Source organism: Pipistrellus kuhlii, unplaced genomic scaffold (assembly GCF_014108245.1).
Source record: "Pipistrellus kuhlii isolate mPipKuh1 unplaced genomic scaffold, mPipKuh1.p scaffold_m20_p_5, whole genome shotgun sequence".
NCBI lineage: Eukaryota > Metazoa > Chordata > Mammalia > Chiroptera > Vespertilionidae > Pipistrellus > Pipistrellus kuhlii.
This window is the reverse complement of record NW_023425551.1, coordinates 73,353,901-73,370,251: the sequence shown is the minus strand read 5'-3', so window position 1 is coordinate 73,370,251 and position 16,351 is coordinate 73,353,901. Positions and strand designations below refer to the sequence as shown.

At 48.3% G+C, this 16,351-nt stretch overlaps 1 protein-coding gene across 2 annotated transcripts; it reads right to left on the bottom strand.

The window, feature by feature from the left end:
* Positions 1-258: 258 nt before the first annotated feature.
* MRPS18A (mitochondrial ribosomal protein S18A) lies at positions 259-16,151 on the bottom strand. Of its 2 annotated transcripts, XM_036414412.2 has the most exons (6): positions 15,993-16,150; positions 8,605-8,636; positions 6,238-6,345; positions 3,880-4,003; positions 3,564-3,633; positions 259-653 (listed from the first exon to the last, which is right to left on the bottom strand). In XM_036414412.2, the coding sequence occupies exons 1-6, from the start codon at positions 16,102-16,104 to the stop codon at positions 506-508; spliced, it is 594 nt and encodes a 197-aa protein (XP_036270305.1). In that variant the 5' UTR covers positions 16,105-16,150; the 3' UTR covers positions 259-505. The 2 variants fall into 2 exon arrangements, with proteins under 2 accessions (XP_036270305.1, XP_036270306.1); XM_036414413.2 differs by lacking the exon at positions 6,238-6,345 and having other exon boundaries at positions 15,993-16,151.
* Positions 16,152-16,351: the final 200 nt, after the last annotated feature.

Sequence of the window (16,351 nt, the reverse complement as noted above, 5' to 3'; positions counted from 1 at the left end):
ATGGCGGGTGGAAACGGCCCTTTGGGGAAGGCAGCTCCCGGACTCACATCAGAGTTGCACACAGGCCAGGCAGACCAACCTGCCTCCTTGCAGCCCCCAGGCCCAAGACTAACAGCTGTCAAAACAGAGGGTGGGAACCTGTTCAGCCCACAAACTCCCGTCAGCTGCATTATGTAGCCCAGCACCAGAGATCAGCGACTCTGCTCAGTAACCGGCCAGAAACAGGCCCAAGCCCCCAAGCAGTGAGCACACATCCAGTGGGTGAAACATGAGCCTGGTTTATGACATTCCGTTGAGCAAAACTCCTGTGCCCTAGCACAGAGTACGGCCCCAACCAGCCAGGGGACCATCGTAGTTGCCAAAGAACCCAACTGCCCTGCCTGCCCCCGGCTCCCAGCACCGCTGCCGGCGGGCCACGGAAGGTGGTCCATGCCACGGTGTCCTTCATGTTGGCGGGGCCAGGCCAGCCGTGGGAAGGCAGGAGTGCAGGAGCTGCGGGCAGGTTCTAACCCTGATAGAACACCAGGGGCTTTTTTGTGTAGCGGACGTTGTCTTTCAGGAGGGGCGATCCCACGGCCATGCGCACCTTGTTCCAGCGATGGCCTTTATTGTAGATGGGCTTGACGGAGCGGACGGACCAGCGGGTCAGGTACCTGTGGAGGGAGGACCAGGAAGTGGCTGAAGGCTGGGTTCCCAGGATGGAGCTGGGAGAGTGGGCACTGCCTCCTCAGGCCAAAGCTATAGCTGTCCAACCAAACCCTTTTTCTAGTTTTCCTTCCTTGAGTAGCAGGGGCTTTTCCTGGGAGCAACCGCTGAGTGTGCTGCAAACAGACGGGCTGGGTTCTTGTGTGTGTGTGGCAGCCCAGGGCCACGCGCTCCCTGGATCTTTATGAGTTGTCAATGTTTGTGTGCATTTGCTGGGGGAGGAGGTGGAGAAAGAGGCTACTCAGAGAGCAGATCATTCCTCCGTGGCCTCAGCCATGGGGAGTGGAGAGGCTGATGTAAGGGCCTGGAGGAATCCTTCCCTCTTCCCCACTTGGCTCCTTCTGCCACCCCAGCCTTCAGGGAGCTCCCCTGGGTAGCCATAACTGGTGCAGGCCCCTGCCCCTCACTCAACCCATGATGGGAGCCAAGGGTGAGGGCTCATGGGGGTAAGTAGGAGAGGTGGGGGAAGATGGCTGCCGCCCAGTCCTTTGGCCTCCTTTGGGGGTGGCCAGGGCGCTGATGTTCCCGGAAAAGTGGCTCATGTCGGCCGGGGCTGGGGTTTACTCCATTCAGAATGAAACTCGGATCCTGTCCAGAGAGGCCCACCCTTCATCCTAAAAGCTCAGCTATGGCAAAGGCCAGGGTCCTCCCTGCCTCCACTCTAGGCTGCGACTCAACACAGCCACCTCCAAAAACCTCAAATGAGAGATGTTTTTAATTAAAAAAAACAAAACAAAACAAAACAAAAACCCTTGGATGAACGTTTTTAGATAAAAGTAAAAATATGATTGCTGATTTATACATTTCAATGGAGTCTTCTCTCTCATCCCTGTGCAAAGAAACAGCTCTGAGTGGAGTAAGAGCTGGGGGAGGTGCTGGCAGGCAGGCAGGACTTCTCTGAGTCTCCTGTCAATGTCAATGTCAATGCCCCAATAGGGAGGGAGACTTCTGAGGAGTGGACTGGCCCCAGGGACTGCTTTTTCTATGGCTGTTGGTTCTGGGACAGCAGAAGAATAAAGAGTAAGGGAAGGAATACCTGGCAGGCCCCTGGGCTGGCATCTCCCAGTCTCCAGAGGGGATGGGTAAAGAGATAGGATATGGGAGCTGGTTTCCCAAAAAGAGTGCTCAGGTGGAACGTCAGAACCCCAGAGATCCCCCAGGCTGACCGGGTTCTCCAGAACTGCTGCCCTAGAAGTGTTCCTCCCCTGCCCTGGAGAGACCCGAGGAAGCCGGGCTTCAGCTAGCCCTGGGCCTGATGCCTGTGCCACATGGAGCAGCCAGCTGGTGGGGGAGGGGTGCCTGGGTGGCCTCCAGTCAGCTTTTTGGGAAGATTCCAGCTCTAGGAAGAACCAAGGCTCCTTCCTACCACTCCTGAAGGGGCAGAGGAAGGAGGAAATGTGGGTCCCCTGAGCCCAAAGCCCAAGGAGAGAATCATAACGTCCCTTGCAAGGGAATCAGCCTTCATCGTAGCCAGGACTCTGACTCCCCCTCTCACTCCCCCACCCGTGGCCTCTTGCTACCCAAGGGCCCCCACACATCATCAATCCTGTGTCACGTTAAAGGACACCGGATATATGGGAGGGAGCCTGGCCTCACTTCAAAGGCCCGAGGGCAGGATGGATTGCGTCCTTAGGCCTGCTGCTGTCTCTTAACAAGACAGGCGTGGGGGTGAGGGGGAAGGTAGGCTCAACCCCCAAATGGTCCATAGCATATTTGGGAAAGACAGAAAGAGGTTACTAGGTCCTGACCCCCCAGGACTGCTGGCAGATAGCCCAGCTAACAATGTGGGAAAGGCAGGTGGAGATGGGCATAGGGCCAGGGTGGTGGTGAGGCATCAATGAAGACCCAGCTCTGGCCCTGCCCTTGTGGCTGGCATTTGCCTGCACTCCTACCCTCGTGCCTGGGTTCTGTTAGCGATCAGACTGGGAGGTCTGCTAGGGGGTGGGTTAAGTCTTGCTTTGCTTCACCATCTTTGGTCAAGTCCAGTGGCAGCTGGACAGGTTGAAAGAGGGAGGAACCATTAATAGAGGAGAACAAGAACAAATAATAAAATCAGTTTTACAGATTTGCTCTACTCTCAATAAGGGGGTATTACAGATCTAGGAGTATGAGAGTGTGGCAATATCAGATATGGGGGAAGGGAAGGAACATACAATAGGATGACTGAGCATTAGACAGGTCTGCTCCTACACTAGAGGGTGCCACCCTGGCTTAGGCTGAAAGGCAGATTGATTGATTGAAGGATCTAGGGGCCTTTCTCTTCTCTAAAACCTCAGGACCTCTTAGGTCAGCATGTGCAGCTGGGCAGGTTAAGTATACAATTCTAGGAAGCGCCATTCACAATCTAGTCTATGTGGATACTGCCTTCAAGTTTTGCAGTGAATGACTTGCACAGCTATATAAAGTGGCCCCACCCCAGAGAGCCCTCCCATTTTTAAAGCCTCATTTTGCCCTTTAATAAACCCAGTGCTGGGATACTAAAAGTTTGAAGTGCTCTGACATCCCCATAGCAACCTAGTATGATGTCATAAACAGGGGATTAGCACATTCTAATGCCCAACCAGCAAACTGCCTTATGCTCCTTGCCCCTGTGCTAAGTGCCCTATTAGGGAGGGAAGAGGAAAGAGGGCTGAGGGCAGCAGGGGAGGGTGACAGAAGCATGTGCACCGCCAACTGCAGCCTCAATAGGACCAATGGGGGTGGGTGCTCAAGCTGGATGGGATGGAACAGACAGCCAAACAACACACTAGCTTTCCCGGGCTGTGGGATGAGCTTCAAGAAATGTCTTTCTTGACAGAATACAATGAGAACTAGAGGCCTGCAGAATGCTCAGGGGGTTGACACCCTGGTGTGCTTACCGGTTGAGTTGGGGTTTCTTTTTTGGAACAACTCCTTCAGGAAGCAGAGGCCTATGATTTGGCAACAGACCTGAGTGGAGGGAAGAGCATATAAGGAGATGGTCTCTGACATCCCAATAGCAACCTAGTATGATGTCATAAACAGGGGATTAGCACATTCTAATGCCCAACCACCAAACCTCCTTGGGGGACTCAGGGAAAGCCCAAGAGGGTGGAGGCAACCTGAGGGAATTATAATGAAGACTCTTCCAGGAGGGGGCTACACATGGGGCAGCTGGTGGGGAGAGGGCGGCCACAGTCCCAAGGGGAATTCTACCTGCTCGGTGGGCCATCTTCACACACTCCTCAATTTTGCGGTGTTCTTCCTGGCACAGGCCTGTGATCTTTCGAGGCAGCATGCCTCCGTGAGGCCGGATAAACTGACTGAGCAGCAGAACATCCTAGAAGAAACAGAAAATAGGAGGTGAGGGTCACCTGGGTGGACTTTTGATGCTGGGAAGCCAGGCCACGTGACCTACAGAGGAGGCTGTTGACCCTGGCACTCCAAAAGGTTGAGGTCTCTATTGGGAACTGACCTGAGACTACTCCCTCCACACAGAGCTTTGCACCCTGGTCTACTGCCGTCACCCTTACAAAAGTTAAATCCTAACTTTTTCCCCCACATTTATTTTTAAAATATATTTTTTAATTGATTTAGAAGAAGGGAGATGGAAAGAGATAAAAACATCAATGATGAGAGAGAATCATTGATTGGCTGCTTCCTGTATGCCCCACACTGGGTAATAAAGCCTACAAGATACAAACTGAGGAAGGGACCATGGCTGTGAAGTTAAATCCCACATCTTCTAAGCCCCTGTGACCAGATGTGAATGGACTCTCAGGCTTCCTCTGGACCATCGGACTGCTTTGAAGAGTCAAGGAAACAAGGACAAATAGAGTCAAAATTGAGACAAGAGACCATTTCCTACCCCCAACTCTCACAGGATAGTTGAGGGGGTTAAATAAAAGCCACCATCTCCCCCCCTCACGCCCCCCTATCCCCCCCAGGGGCCTGGCACACCAGTCTTAGCAGTCATGTCCACAAACTGACTTGCTGCCCTGGCAGGCGCCTCGCTGTATAACCGCAGATTTGTTTTAATCACTGGACAGCTCCTGAGGGACCCAGACCCCCCAATTCCCACCCCTGTAATCTTCAGAATCTGATGAAAAGAACTTGGATTGGATTATCCAGGGCTAATAAACTGGGCTCACTGCCCTAGCCTTCCCCATTGCAGGCTGCCAAGGAAGTTAACAGCTTTGTGCAGCTCAGGCTAACGGTGTCCTGAGTGGAAAGGGGTAAAAAGGAAAACAACTTTAGCCTTTACCTCGGAGGGGATTGGATTTCTTCTGCTGGGTAAACAGAGCCAAGCTGTATTTCCTGGAAATGGCTGGTAGGAAGAGTGCTCATGGTGGTCAGGCAGGTTCATCCCCCATTTTCAGTTGGGATTCCAAGTATGGCCAGAACCCCACTAGCTTTCAGGTAACAAGAAGCTGTGAATATTGCCGCATGCCTGCAAGCTTCCTATCACTCCAGGCGGACATCAGCGGCAAGGCCCAGGGCAGGGTGAGAGCACACCCCCACCCCACCCCTGGTGGCCTAAAGCCAAGGCTCCCAGCCTGGGAGATTAGTTGGGTCATTCTGTTCAGATCCCATGGACATGTGGCCTCTCGAGCTCTTACCACCTGACCGGGATCTCTGCCCTTAGTCACCCCATTCCACAGAGGGGCACAGGGACAATCGGTAGGTCAAATTGGCCCAGAGCCTCAATCACCTGAAACCTAAAAATAGGGTGCTTAATGCCACCAACAGAACTCGGAAGGACAAGTATGAATTTCTCCAGGGTTGAGCCCTTTTCCCCAGGTTCTCCCTATTGCTAGAGAATACAGAGGGGTAGTTGGGATCGTACTCTACTTGGGGTTTGTATCCCCGAGTCTGATAATTAGCTGGGTGACCTGAGGCAAGTTCATTAACGTTTCCAAGCCTCAAATGTCCTTGCCTGTAAAACCAGGATGAAAAAAGTACCTACTTCATAGAAATACTGTGAAAACTGAGTGAATGAAGATGTGTAAATGCTTACAACAGTGCCTTTTGCAGAGCATGTGCTCAGTGCACGGTACTTATTATTCACTGTCGTCATCCCATGAAAACAGATGAAGTGGTAGAAGAGCTGGAGCAAACAGGGGCCTCTGTAGCTCCAACAGAGAGACAGTAATGTGTCTCCAGATCACAGAGAGGCCTTTCCAAACAGCCTTTCATTATAAAAGAAAGAAACCAAACTCAGATCCTGATTCCACCCTCTTGGGAACACAACCCTTCAAGACTTGGGTACCTGGCTCTGGTGGTCTGACTCACATGCAACCAGACAATGAACCAAATGACTCTCAACCCTGGCTGCACATGAGAATGACCTGGGGAGTTTTAAAAGGTGATGGCCAGGCCGACGGAATCAATGCCTGAACGTTTCGTAAAGCTTTCCTGTAATTCTCATGTGCAGCAGGGCTGAGAGCTTGTCTCTGATGGCTCCATGGGATGCAGCAGCGGCCATGGGGGAAGAGCTGGGGGCAGGAATGGCGCTTGTAATCCAGGGCAGATGACCTCTCTAACATGCAGAGCCCCGTGTCTTTGCACACTCACCTCATAGCCATACTTATGCTTCAGGTTCCACCGGCAGATGGGGCACTGGCCAGAGGGGTTAGGGGGATTTGGACTTTCCCGGGGAGTGTCTGTGATTCGGCCTTTGATCTAGGAGGCAGAGAAAGAAAGCCAGTGAGGGAGGGGGCCGTGTGCTCACTAACTTGAGCAACTCCCCAGACTGGTGGGACTGCTGCATAACTCCACCTCTGGGAGTTTTGTGGGACGGGAAATAGGTCTCTGCTGGAACTGTGGTGGTGGTTTTGCAGTGGGCCTTGGAGTGTCTACAGAGAAGTGAGTTGATAGCTTTAAGGGCAGTGGGAACTGAACTTAATGCTGGTGGCAAGAGGGAGAGGTTTGCTGTATCAGCTGAATGCTACTTTTCCTTCCTCACAAACAAAAACCACCTTTGGGAAGAAGTAATAAATGCACATGGTAAAAAGTTTCAAACTGCGCAGGGATGTAGAGTCCAAAGGAAGTCTCCTCCCATCCCACCTATCCTTCCGAGGAAACTGCAGCTCCCAGCTTATCTTACAGAGCGAAGTCTGTGCCAGTGGTTCTTAGCCTGCCATGATTTTGTCCACTCTTCCCCATGGGATACTGGATAATGTTTGAGGCATTTCTAATCCACCGTCACTACTGGGGAATGGGGTGAGATTGGCAGCTAGCAGGGAAGCTAACCATCCTGCAATGCACAGGACAGTCCCTACCAACAAAGAATTAGCCAGCCTAGGATGCCAGCAGTGCCCAGATATCCGTGTGCACTCCTGCTGCTTCTCTCTCTCTCTTTTAAACACACAGATGGGAGAATACATTCCCGTCTTCTCCTTGCTTCCATTATTTTGGATGCCACCTTTTCAACCGTGCTGAGGCCACGTGCAAAATGACCTCTAAGTGCAACGGACCACTGATCTGGGAGTCAGCTCCAATTGCAAGAGGGGGGGGGGGTTTAGAAAGCCTTGCTGTTTGAAGCCATGGATTATGAGAGCAAGGCTGGGACAGGGCTCAGAGGCTTTGGAAGGGAAGCAACACTGTCTCCTGAGGTAGAAGTGCAAACAGGAGAGGAGCTGGAAGCAAGGCTTGGTTGTGCAGGGCATTGCTACCTACCTTTCAGCCAGGGCAGAAATAGAGAAGTGGGTTAAGGAAAACATGTCAGTGTGAGTAGGCTTGAGAGGGGTTAAGGTGTAAGGTGGTCTGTGGGGAGAAAGCTAACATTCATCGATTCCCCATTATATGCCCGGTTTTGTGCTAATCATGGTTCACATGTGTCATCTCATTTAACCCCACAGCCTAGGGAGGGAGGCATTACGATCATACTTTACAGATAAAGAAAGTGAGACCCCGGAGAGTGAGCAATACCACCAGCCAAGGCAGTGCCTCTCCAGGCAGGGATGGGGTCCCTCCCCCAAGTTTCTCCTAATGCCACCATGTCTCCATGTTCATTCTACAAACAGCAGATTCATGCCCCGCATGAAAAACAGTCTTCACACTCAGAAGCCAGATGTGTTTCCTCTCCACCAGCAGGGAGTTCACAGGGTAAATGCTTGTTTCAGCTTTGAATAAGGAAATAAGGTGCCCTAAGGGGGAGGGAGCCCCCTCCAAAGAACTATTTTGAGGTTAAGCAATGCAAAAGCTGAGGGAGAATTCTAGGGAAGACCCAAAAAGGGAACCTGAAAACCTTGATCTGGGGATAAGACTGCTTGGCTGGCTGCCAGAAGGGTTAAATCCCTGGTTGACATGGAAGCTATATCTAGGAGCTGTGTGGAGGGGCTGTGGGTTTCTTGGAGGCAAGGAAAGCCATGTGAAAACAATGCCGTCTTTTAGGGATTATAGGATAATCTAGGCCCCATGACTCCTGCAGGAAGGGAGGTGAGATGGGCCCAACAAGGAAGGGGGAGTGGGTGGATCAAGTCATTCTAGCTTTCTTACCAACAGGGTCCAGAGAGTGTCACCTTTTAACGGAACCACTGAAGGAGTAGCTTAGTCATTTTGGGCAGAAAGGAAAGGAGTGGAGATCTAGGATCCTGGCCCCGAATCAACTTACTCTGGCCTTTAGTCCTGTCATTGCCTTAGTTTCCCCTTTGGAAAACTAATTTATCACCCTCCAAAGAACATATCAGTAAAGACCTTGTTATCCACATGGCCATTTTAAATAACAGATGCTTCAATCCAGGTATAAGTGACTGTTCCTGATAAACCACACAATAGCACACATCTTGAAAAATAGCAGACTGTAAGATTTATGGTCCCAGAGGGACCTGATCCTGGAGCTGGGAGCCCAGTTTGGACCTCCTTTCCCTCCCTCAAAGGAGCAACCAGGCAGCTCCAAGTGTTAAAGAGGTTATAAATGGCCAACTTGATGATACTTACTATAGTTGTCTTCCCTTCTTGGATCTCCACCACTACAGAGATAAAGGGGAAAAATTAGGTCAGCCATTTAATAAGGAACAGGGAGTTTCAAATAATAGCTCAAATTCTACAGCAGAAAAACAGAGCCTTCACTCTGCACTCTCCCAGTCGCCACCAGAAGGGGAAGCGTGCAGGGTTCCCCTCCAAGCGCCAAAGCTCTATGCCCCTGAGGCTGGGTGGGGCAAGCCCAGACACCCAAGTAATATCATCTCTCTGGGACTAAGAGTCTCCACACTGTCTTTGTGCCTTTCTAAGCCAAGATTCATCTTGGTGCTATCTAAGGAAATTGGCAACATCCTGCCATACTACGGCTAGCGATAATGACCTGAGTGTGTGTGTGGTGTTGGTGGTGGCGACAGCAGAAGCATGTAAAAGACCTTCAAAAGTACCCACTTACTAAAAGAATCAGACAAACATAATTCCTGACCTTGCTTAGTTTACAATCTAAGTTACAGCACTGAACTAACACAACTCCAATGGCCCTGGGTAGATAAGCAAAGAGATAAGTTCACTCCTAAAATTCATTCTGAGAACCTTGTGTAAAAAACTATATGAGGACAACTGTGTGAGTTAAATCCTCTTCTTTTCTCCACTCCTCCCTGCAGGGTTGCATTTAAAAAAAAATATATATATTTTATTGATTTTTTTTACAGAGAGGTAGATAGAGGGATAGAGAGTTAGAAACATCAATGAGAGAGAATCATCAATCAGCTGCCTCTTGCACACCCCCTCCTGGGGATATGCCCGCAACCAAGGTACATGCCCTTGACCAGAATCGAACCTGGGACCTTTCAGTCCACAGAGGATGTTCTACCACTGAGCCAAACCGGTTTCGGCCAGGATTGCATTTTGTTATCTGCTGGAGAGGTGTGATAAAAGAGGTGGGAGTGCCTTGCTGGTGTGTGTGGCTTAGTTGGCTGGGTGTTGCCAGGTATATGGTTGCTGGTTGATTTCCAGTCAGGGCACATGCCTGGGGTTGTATACTCAATCCCGGATAGGGGTGTGGAGGAGGCAGCTGATAGATGTTTTGCTCTCATATTGATGTTTCTCTCTCCTTCCCTTTCTCTCTCAAAACCAATAATAAAAAAAAGAGGTGGGCCGAGACCGGTTTGGCTCAATGGATAGAGCGTCGGCTTGGGGACTGAAGGGTCCTGGGTTCGATTCCGGTCAAGGGCATGTACCTTGGCTGCAGGCATATCCCCAGTAGGGGGTGTGCAAGAGGCAGCCGATCGATGACTCTCTCTCATCGATGTTTCTAACTCTCTATCTCTCTCCCTTTCTCTTTGTACAAAATCAATTAAAAAAAAATTAAAAAAAAAAAAAAGAGGTGGGCACAGGAGGCTACGGATACTGGGTTCAGGAAGACAACTGCAATTCCGAACTGGAAGGGACTCCCTCAGCTCTGCCTCTAGGTCTGGCAGCCAACAGAGAACCCGAGGGAAAGACAATAAGTCACACACATCTGTCAGGCTGTACATATTTCTGACTAAGATGCAGAGTGACAACTCCAACAATATGCAAAGGGAGAACCAAGCTAAAAGCCCACATTTGGCAAATATAATCAAACAGAAAATTCTTGGAGATCTCTGTTTGTTCTCCCGGTTTCTTTAGAAAGAGAACTGTTAGCATAGGAACTGGCACATAATTCCATGCAGATGCTCAATAATTGTGTACTAGCTCTCAGGGAGCAAAATATTCGTCATGGTCTCCTTCTGACTGTTAATTGCTGTAATAGGAAACTTGGGCTCACATAACTGCAAACTGTCTCCACACATACTAAAATCATATTTTAACAGCAGCTTGGCTACCACAATTAGTTTTACTCAGCTTTAGCCAAAGCAAGATTACCGATTAAAAAGAACCCAAGGTTCTTAACTTTGACCATCTAGTCAAAGTTATGGATCTCTCCCTAGCATACATACAATTAAACACGAGTTTTGGGAGACTCAGCCCCCTGAAGCTATAGATACAAATAGTAATATTGTTTTTCTCTCAGTGCTGGTAGTAGGTGATTTTTAGTTTCTTCTTTATGCCTATCTGTATTTTCTAAACTTTCTAAACTAAATATGTACTGCTTTTGCAATAAAAGACAATAAGAGAGGAAGAATATGTCTAAGGAACAAAAGTGAGGCGATTCTAACCCAGCCAGAGTCCCACAGCAACATCTGTGATCGCTGAGCTCTGTGACTGACACCTAATTGGACCCAGGCGGCTGGAATTGCTTCCCATTTGTTTCTGGGCACGGCTATTCATAAAGACTCATTACTTTAAAATAACCTACCTGAGAGGGCCTTTCCATTTCCAACTCCAGACACTCCAAGTTGTAACAATGACAAGAAAGGCCCCGAGGCTTTCTCCCAAACATTGTAGTTACCAATCAATTCACAAAGACAAACTAGGTTTCTCCCAGTAAAAGGAAATGCGTCACCCACACACGGATCTACTTGTTCAGAACAGAGACCCGCCTAAACGGGATGTGGGGGAGACTCAACCTGGTGCTCAGTCTGGAGGCCAGCTCAGTTACAAAAGGCCTGTCACTGTAATGTGTCAACCTATAAACAAAGGGGTGCAGAAAGAGGGCACAGCTCCAGCCCAGTAGGCTTCTAGGCACCCCAGAAACACTGCACATTTGTAAAAAACTAAGTTGGATGGAGGGGTGACCAAATCAGAGCAACAATGGGTAGGAGGAAAGTTTTTAAGAATCATCGTCAGAAACAAAAGGAGAACCATTCTGATACCACTGAGTCAGCACTAGAACAATGCCCCGAAACACAAAGCAGATAAACATGTGGTTTCTTCTCTGTGGAGGCACTTGGGTCCTAATCATGAGGTAAACAAGTCTAACAAAACACACATCACTCCCGGCAAAGAACCAAACCTTGAAGTCATCCCACTGGCCCCTGGAAAGGAGATCAAAGACCATGGCAAGCTTCACTGTTCACAAGCTCCCCACACAGCAACTCCGAGCCAGTGAATCATCTTACTATAAGCCAGTGGGTAAAACATTAGGCAGATGCTTATCTAATAGAGATAATTTGTCAAACCAGAAGGAATGACCTGAGAATTCACTGGAGATCGAGATTAATCAGGGCGGTGTCTCAGGCTGAGGGCCTGGCTGGAGCCTGAAGAGGCTCTGATAGATTTTAAGCCTCTCAAAACAGGAGATAGGAATCAAAATAGTATTGATTTTCAGTGTGCGTACAAAAACATGTCAAAACCAAACAAAACCTGAGATCCATTTTGTCCCTGGCCTCCTCTCCATTTAAGAGAAGTGGGGGTGGCTAAGAAAAGCTGGACTAGGAGATTTAGGCACTAACATAGAACTTGTTTAGAAAAAGATGGAATCACTGTGTCGTTCTGATAAATGCTTATATCAAGTAAACTCAGGAAAGAAATGAAGCCCTTTTCTAAACTAGAATCAAGGGCCAAAATCTTCAAAGACAGGCACTTCTCATACAAATCAAATAATCTGTTCCACAGGAGGCAACAGATTTGCTGAGCACGGGTGGAGGTACAGTCAGCTCCACCTATTGTGGAGTAACAACAGAATAGGAAGACAGTCTTTGCCCTAGGGGAGAAAAGGGAACGAAACCAAGTATGGGAACTTCACTATAATAAAGTCCATGCCTCGTAAAGAGGTCCTTTGAGTGCTTCAGTAAATACTCGTCTAGGATGGAGTCCAAGATAACTGAATTATAACAGTCCAGAGCAAACAGCATTGTGGTAAGATTGCAGTGAACACAGAAAGACCTTGATGGCCACATAAACACAGACAGTGCACAGCCTAACTGTTTAAGTAAAGGAGGAAGTGAGGAAAGATTAATGATGAGGAGTGGAGGCATGGCTACACAAAGTGCCCAGAGACCAAGGTCCTTCTTGGAAAGGGTCCATGGAAACCAAGTGCCAGAGTGTGAAGGAATGGAGTAACTGAATGGCAGGTTGGCTAAGAGGTGGCACTGACAGTCTTAGAGGGTCAGAAGTAAATGCATGTTTGAGATGTGGGTCTGCACTTCTGGTCATTAACTACTTTTCTCAATCTCCCTCCTCTCAAGCACCACTCTCTTCTGTTCATCTTCCATTCTACCACTGAAATGTTCTGATTCTCTCATCACCTCTCACTTTTCTCTTGGACCCCCTGCGGGAATGTCCCTCTGCACTCTGCTTTAGGATGAGTCTTATTGCTTCAATTCCGTAAAGCCCCAACTTGCTCACTCCTCTCTCAAAGCTTTCAGCTGCCTTGTCTGAAATGCTATAGTGAACTGGAAAAGATGAAAAAAATTCCTTTCAGCTTTAATAATTTCAAGGCTTTCTTATCTAGGTGTCTGATAGATCATTACTATACATTCAGATAAGCAACATGCTTATTTTTCTTGTTTTAAATATGTTTCCTTCATAAAAGCTCTGAGTGACAATGCAGGAATAAGGTCAACACAATCTTTGCTAAGTCTGGCAGTGCTAACCATAGACACTAAGTGGTCTTCAGCAAGTTAACGATGTGGGCTTTCAGGGAAGGGAGGGAGCCACGAGGAGGCCCATCTATGGAGTACTGAGGTGATGTTACTGGTGGAGAGGGAAGAGCACTGGCTTTACTTTCAACTCCAGCCCTCACTGGCTGTGTGATGTTGAGTGGTTACTGAAACCCTCTGGGCCTCATTTGTAAAAATGTCAGTAATATCCAGCTTTAAGGTTTGCTGGGAAGATTAAATAAATGTAGGTGAAAAACCTGGCACAGTGTTTGCAGCAGGCACTTAAAAAACCACAATTTCCATATTTGTGTTCCTTCCATAATAATATATATTTTTTGTTAATTCCCAACACAAAATATTTTCCCAATGATTTTTAGAGAGTGGGAGGGAGAGGGAGGGACAGAGAGAGAAACATCCATGTGAGAGAGACATATGGATTGGTTGCCTCCTGATCCAGGGTGGGGGATCCTGCAATTGAACCTGGAACCCTTCAGTCTGAGGGCCAGCACTCTAGCCACTGAGCCAAACTTGTCAGGGCTTATTTTTTGGCCTTGTCTGTCACTCTGATCAAACTTTAGACCAGGTTTTCTCAACAGCAGCATGACTCACATTTTATGCCATGTAGTTTGTTGTTGTGGGAAGTCATCATGTGCACTGTAAGATGACAGTAGCATTCCTGGACTCTACCCACCAGATGCCAGGAGTATCAGTTGTGAATACTAAAAATGTCTCTAGACATTGCCAAAAGTTCTTGAGGAACATAACTACTCCCAATTGAGAACCACCGCTTTAGACTTGGAGTCTTTACAGGCAGGAGTCCTGATGAACTCTGACTAAAATTAAACAGTATTATCTGATACTTTGAAAAGTAGGATGCTTGAATGTTTTTAGCAAGATATCCAGCTTCCTCTCCACAACATTAAATTCTAAGTGTACAATATTATTTGGTTGTCAAATATACCATCTGGGACCAGTCAAAATTAGATATGTGTAATATTTTGTACTTTATACATAGGGGGTAGAATATCAAGGAAAGTTTTTTTCATTGAAATGCTTTGGAGCCCTGGCTGGGTAGCTCAATTGGTTAGAGGGCATTGGATTTGTCTTGATACACCAAGGTTGTGGATTTGATCTCTGGTCAAGGTACAGACAGGAATCAACCAATGAATGCATAAATGAGTGGAACAACAGATCGATATTTCTCTCTCTCAAATCAATAATAAAATAAATAAAGGCTTTGGAGACAAGTGATTGGTTCTTCTTTAAGATGACATCAATTCAATGCAGCTTTTAGATCTGACAGTGAGTAATCAAGAAGAGCAACAAACCCAAGTATTTATGGAGAGGAGGCCTTCAGCTACCCACCTGATGATACAGTCCATCATTTCACAAACTTTCCAACAGAAAAATATTTGAATTTAAAATATTCCTTTGTAAAAGAACAAACCAAAAACGATTGCTCTTGGTTATCCTCTGGGAACATAGCAAAGCACTGTTTTCAACTTTGAATTTCATAAAGGATATGTAAATTGCAGCCATTAATGTCTGACACTTGGCAGACACCCTCAAAAATGTTATGGGTATATGCTTGGTTTTCAGCATGGGAATAAGATGCAACACCTTTTCCAAGTCCTTTTTATTAGCAGCATGGTCTCTTTGGTGTCTTTATTGATGGATTCGTTTGACTAACATTAATCAGGCAGTATCGGAATTTTGTTGTTCTTCCTAGTAAATGCTCCATTTTCCCTTCATAGCTAAGTTTTCCACACATACCTGTGATTTCCACTTCCTCATGAACTCTCTCTTTGATTTCCCACTCTATTGGAATTGCTGTTTGAAAGCTAAAAAAAGAGATGATCTCCCCAAACAAACCTAATGGCCTCTCCATTAGGCTCTTTTTGAACTTTCCTGTTTCCTTTGAAAACAAGGACCACTCTTTTCCTCTGGATATGTCTGTTTTAGTTAAAAGACATGCTGGTCAATGCTGAGCCAGAATCTTAAAGAAGGTCCACACCACTCATCCTTTCCTGCTTCCAGCAGTGCACAAAGGAAGGCTATGTCTTGAAAGACCCTATTCACTCTCCTCCAGATCCCACCCTTTTATAAGCCCATTCAAGGCATCCTCCTCATGAAAATTTCCAATTGGGTTTGCTGTTCCAAGCAGCCGAATCTCCCTGCCCTTTACTGCAGCCTACACATATCATCTCCTTATAACCGAACTTCTCAGGAAAGGGCTGTATATTTTTTTTTTTTTTCCTTTCCAGAATCCCTTGACTGCCTAAAGTAAAGCACTTGGTTGGAATATATGTTTCCCCATAAGCCTTTCCAGACTTAAGATGAATGAAAAGGAGTAATACCATTCAGCATTTGCCTGTTTCAGCTGTTCAATAGCCTTTCCTCTCTGGGAGACTAGCGGCCCGGGCAGAAAAAGCCGCCGCCAGAACACAGCACTTTCAGATGAAAAACTGCAAAGGGTCTGCTTGGGAAGGTCTCCAGATGTCCTTCCCTCCTGATCCACGGGCACTTTCATAAACGAGGCGGCCGTCCGGAGACTACGGAAGGGAGAATTAACGCGCAGACCCTTACCGAAAACTTTCCTGAACCCTGGGACAGGTTTCTCTTCTGCCCTTGCTTACTAAGCGGGTCTTTCTCCCCGTCCTCCCCATCCGCCTCCGCCCCTGCCCGTGAGGACGCTCGCGAGGGGTGGGAAGTCAAGACAATAACAGCACCAGGGTCTGGAAGGGGCTTTCAGGCGCCCTGGGAGCGGCAGCATCTCCGACGTTTCGGAGCCGCGCGGAGGGAAGGAGGGGCGCGGCGGCCGGAGGAGGAAGCCCCGCCGCTCTCCTCTTCAGCGCTGGGAAGTCGCCGTGAATGGGGACTCACCTTCCCTGAACCCGCGATCTGGAGGCCGAGCCCAGCTGGTCGCGGCAGGGCCTGCCAGAAGCCCTCGGAACAGCCGCCCACACTGGGACACCAGCGCACTGAGGGCCGCCATCTTGAAGACCAAGGATGACCTCTTGGGCACTTCCGCTTCCGGAGCGGCGCACGCGCAGCCGCCGTGATGGGCGAGACTCGCGCAGGTTGTGGGCTTCACGCTCTGTTACCCCTGTCACTTCCTTTCCCCTCACCTTTCTAGCTTTTGGCAAAGGGTAGAGGCCTCTGTGTCGAGGCTGTGCTTCGTTCCCAGGAATATGGGAGGGCTTCTAGCTCCCGTCTGCCAGTCCCCGGAGTCTCCCTGCAGT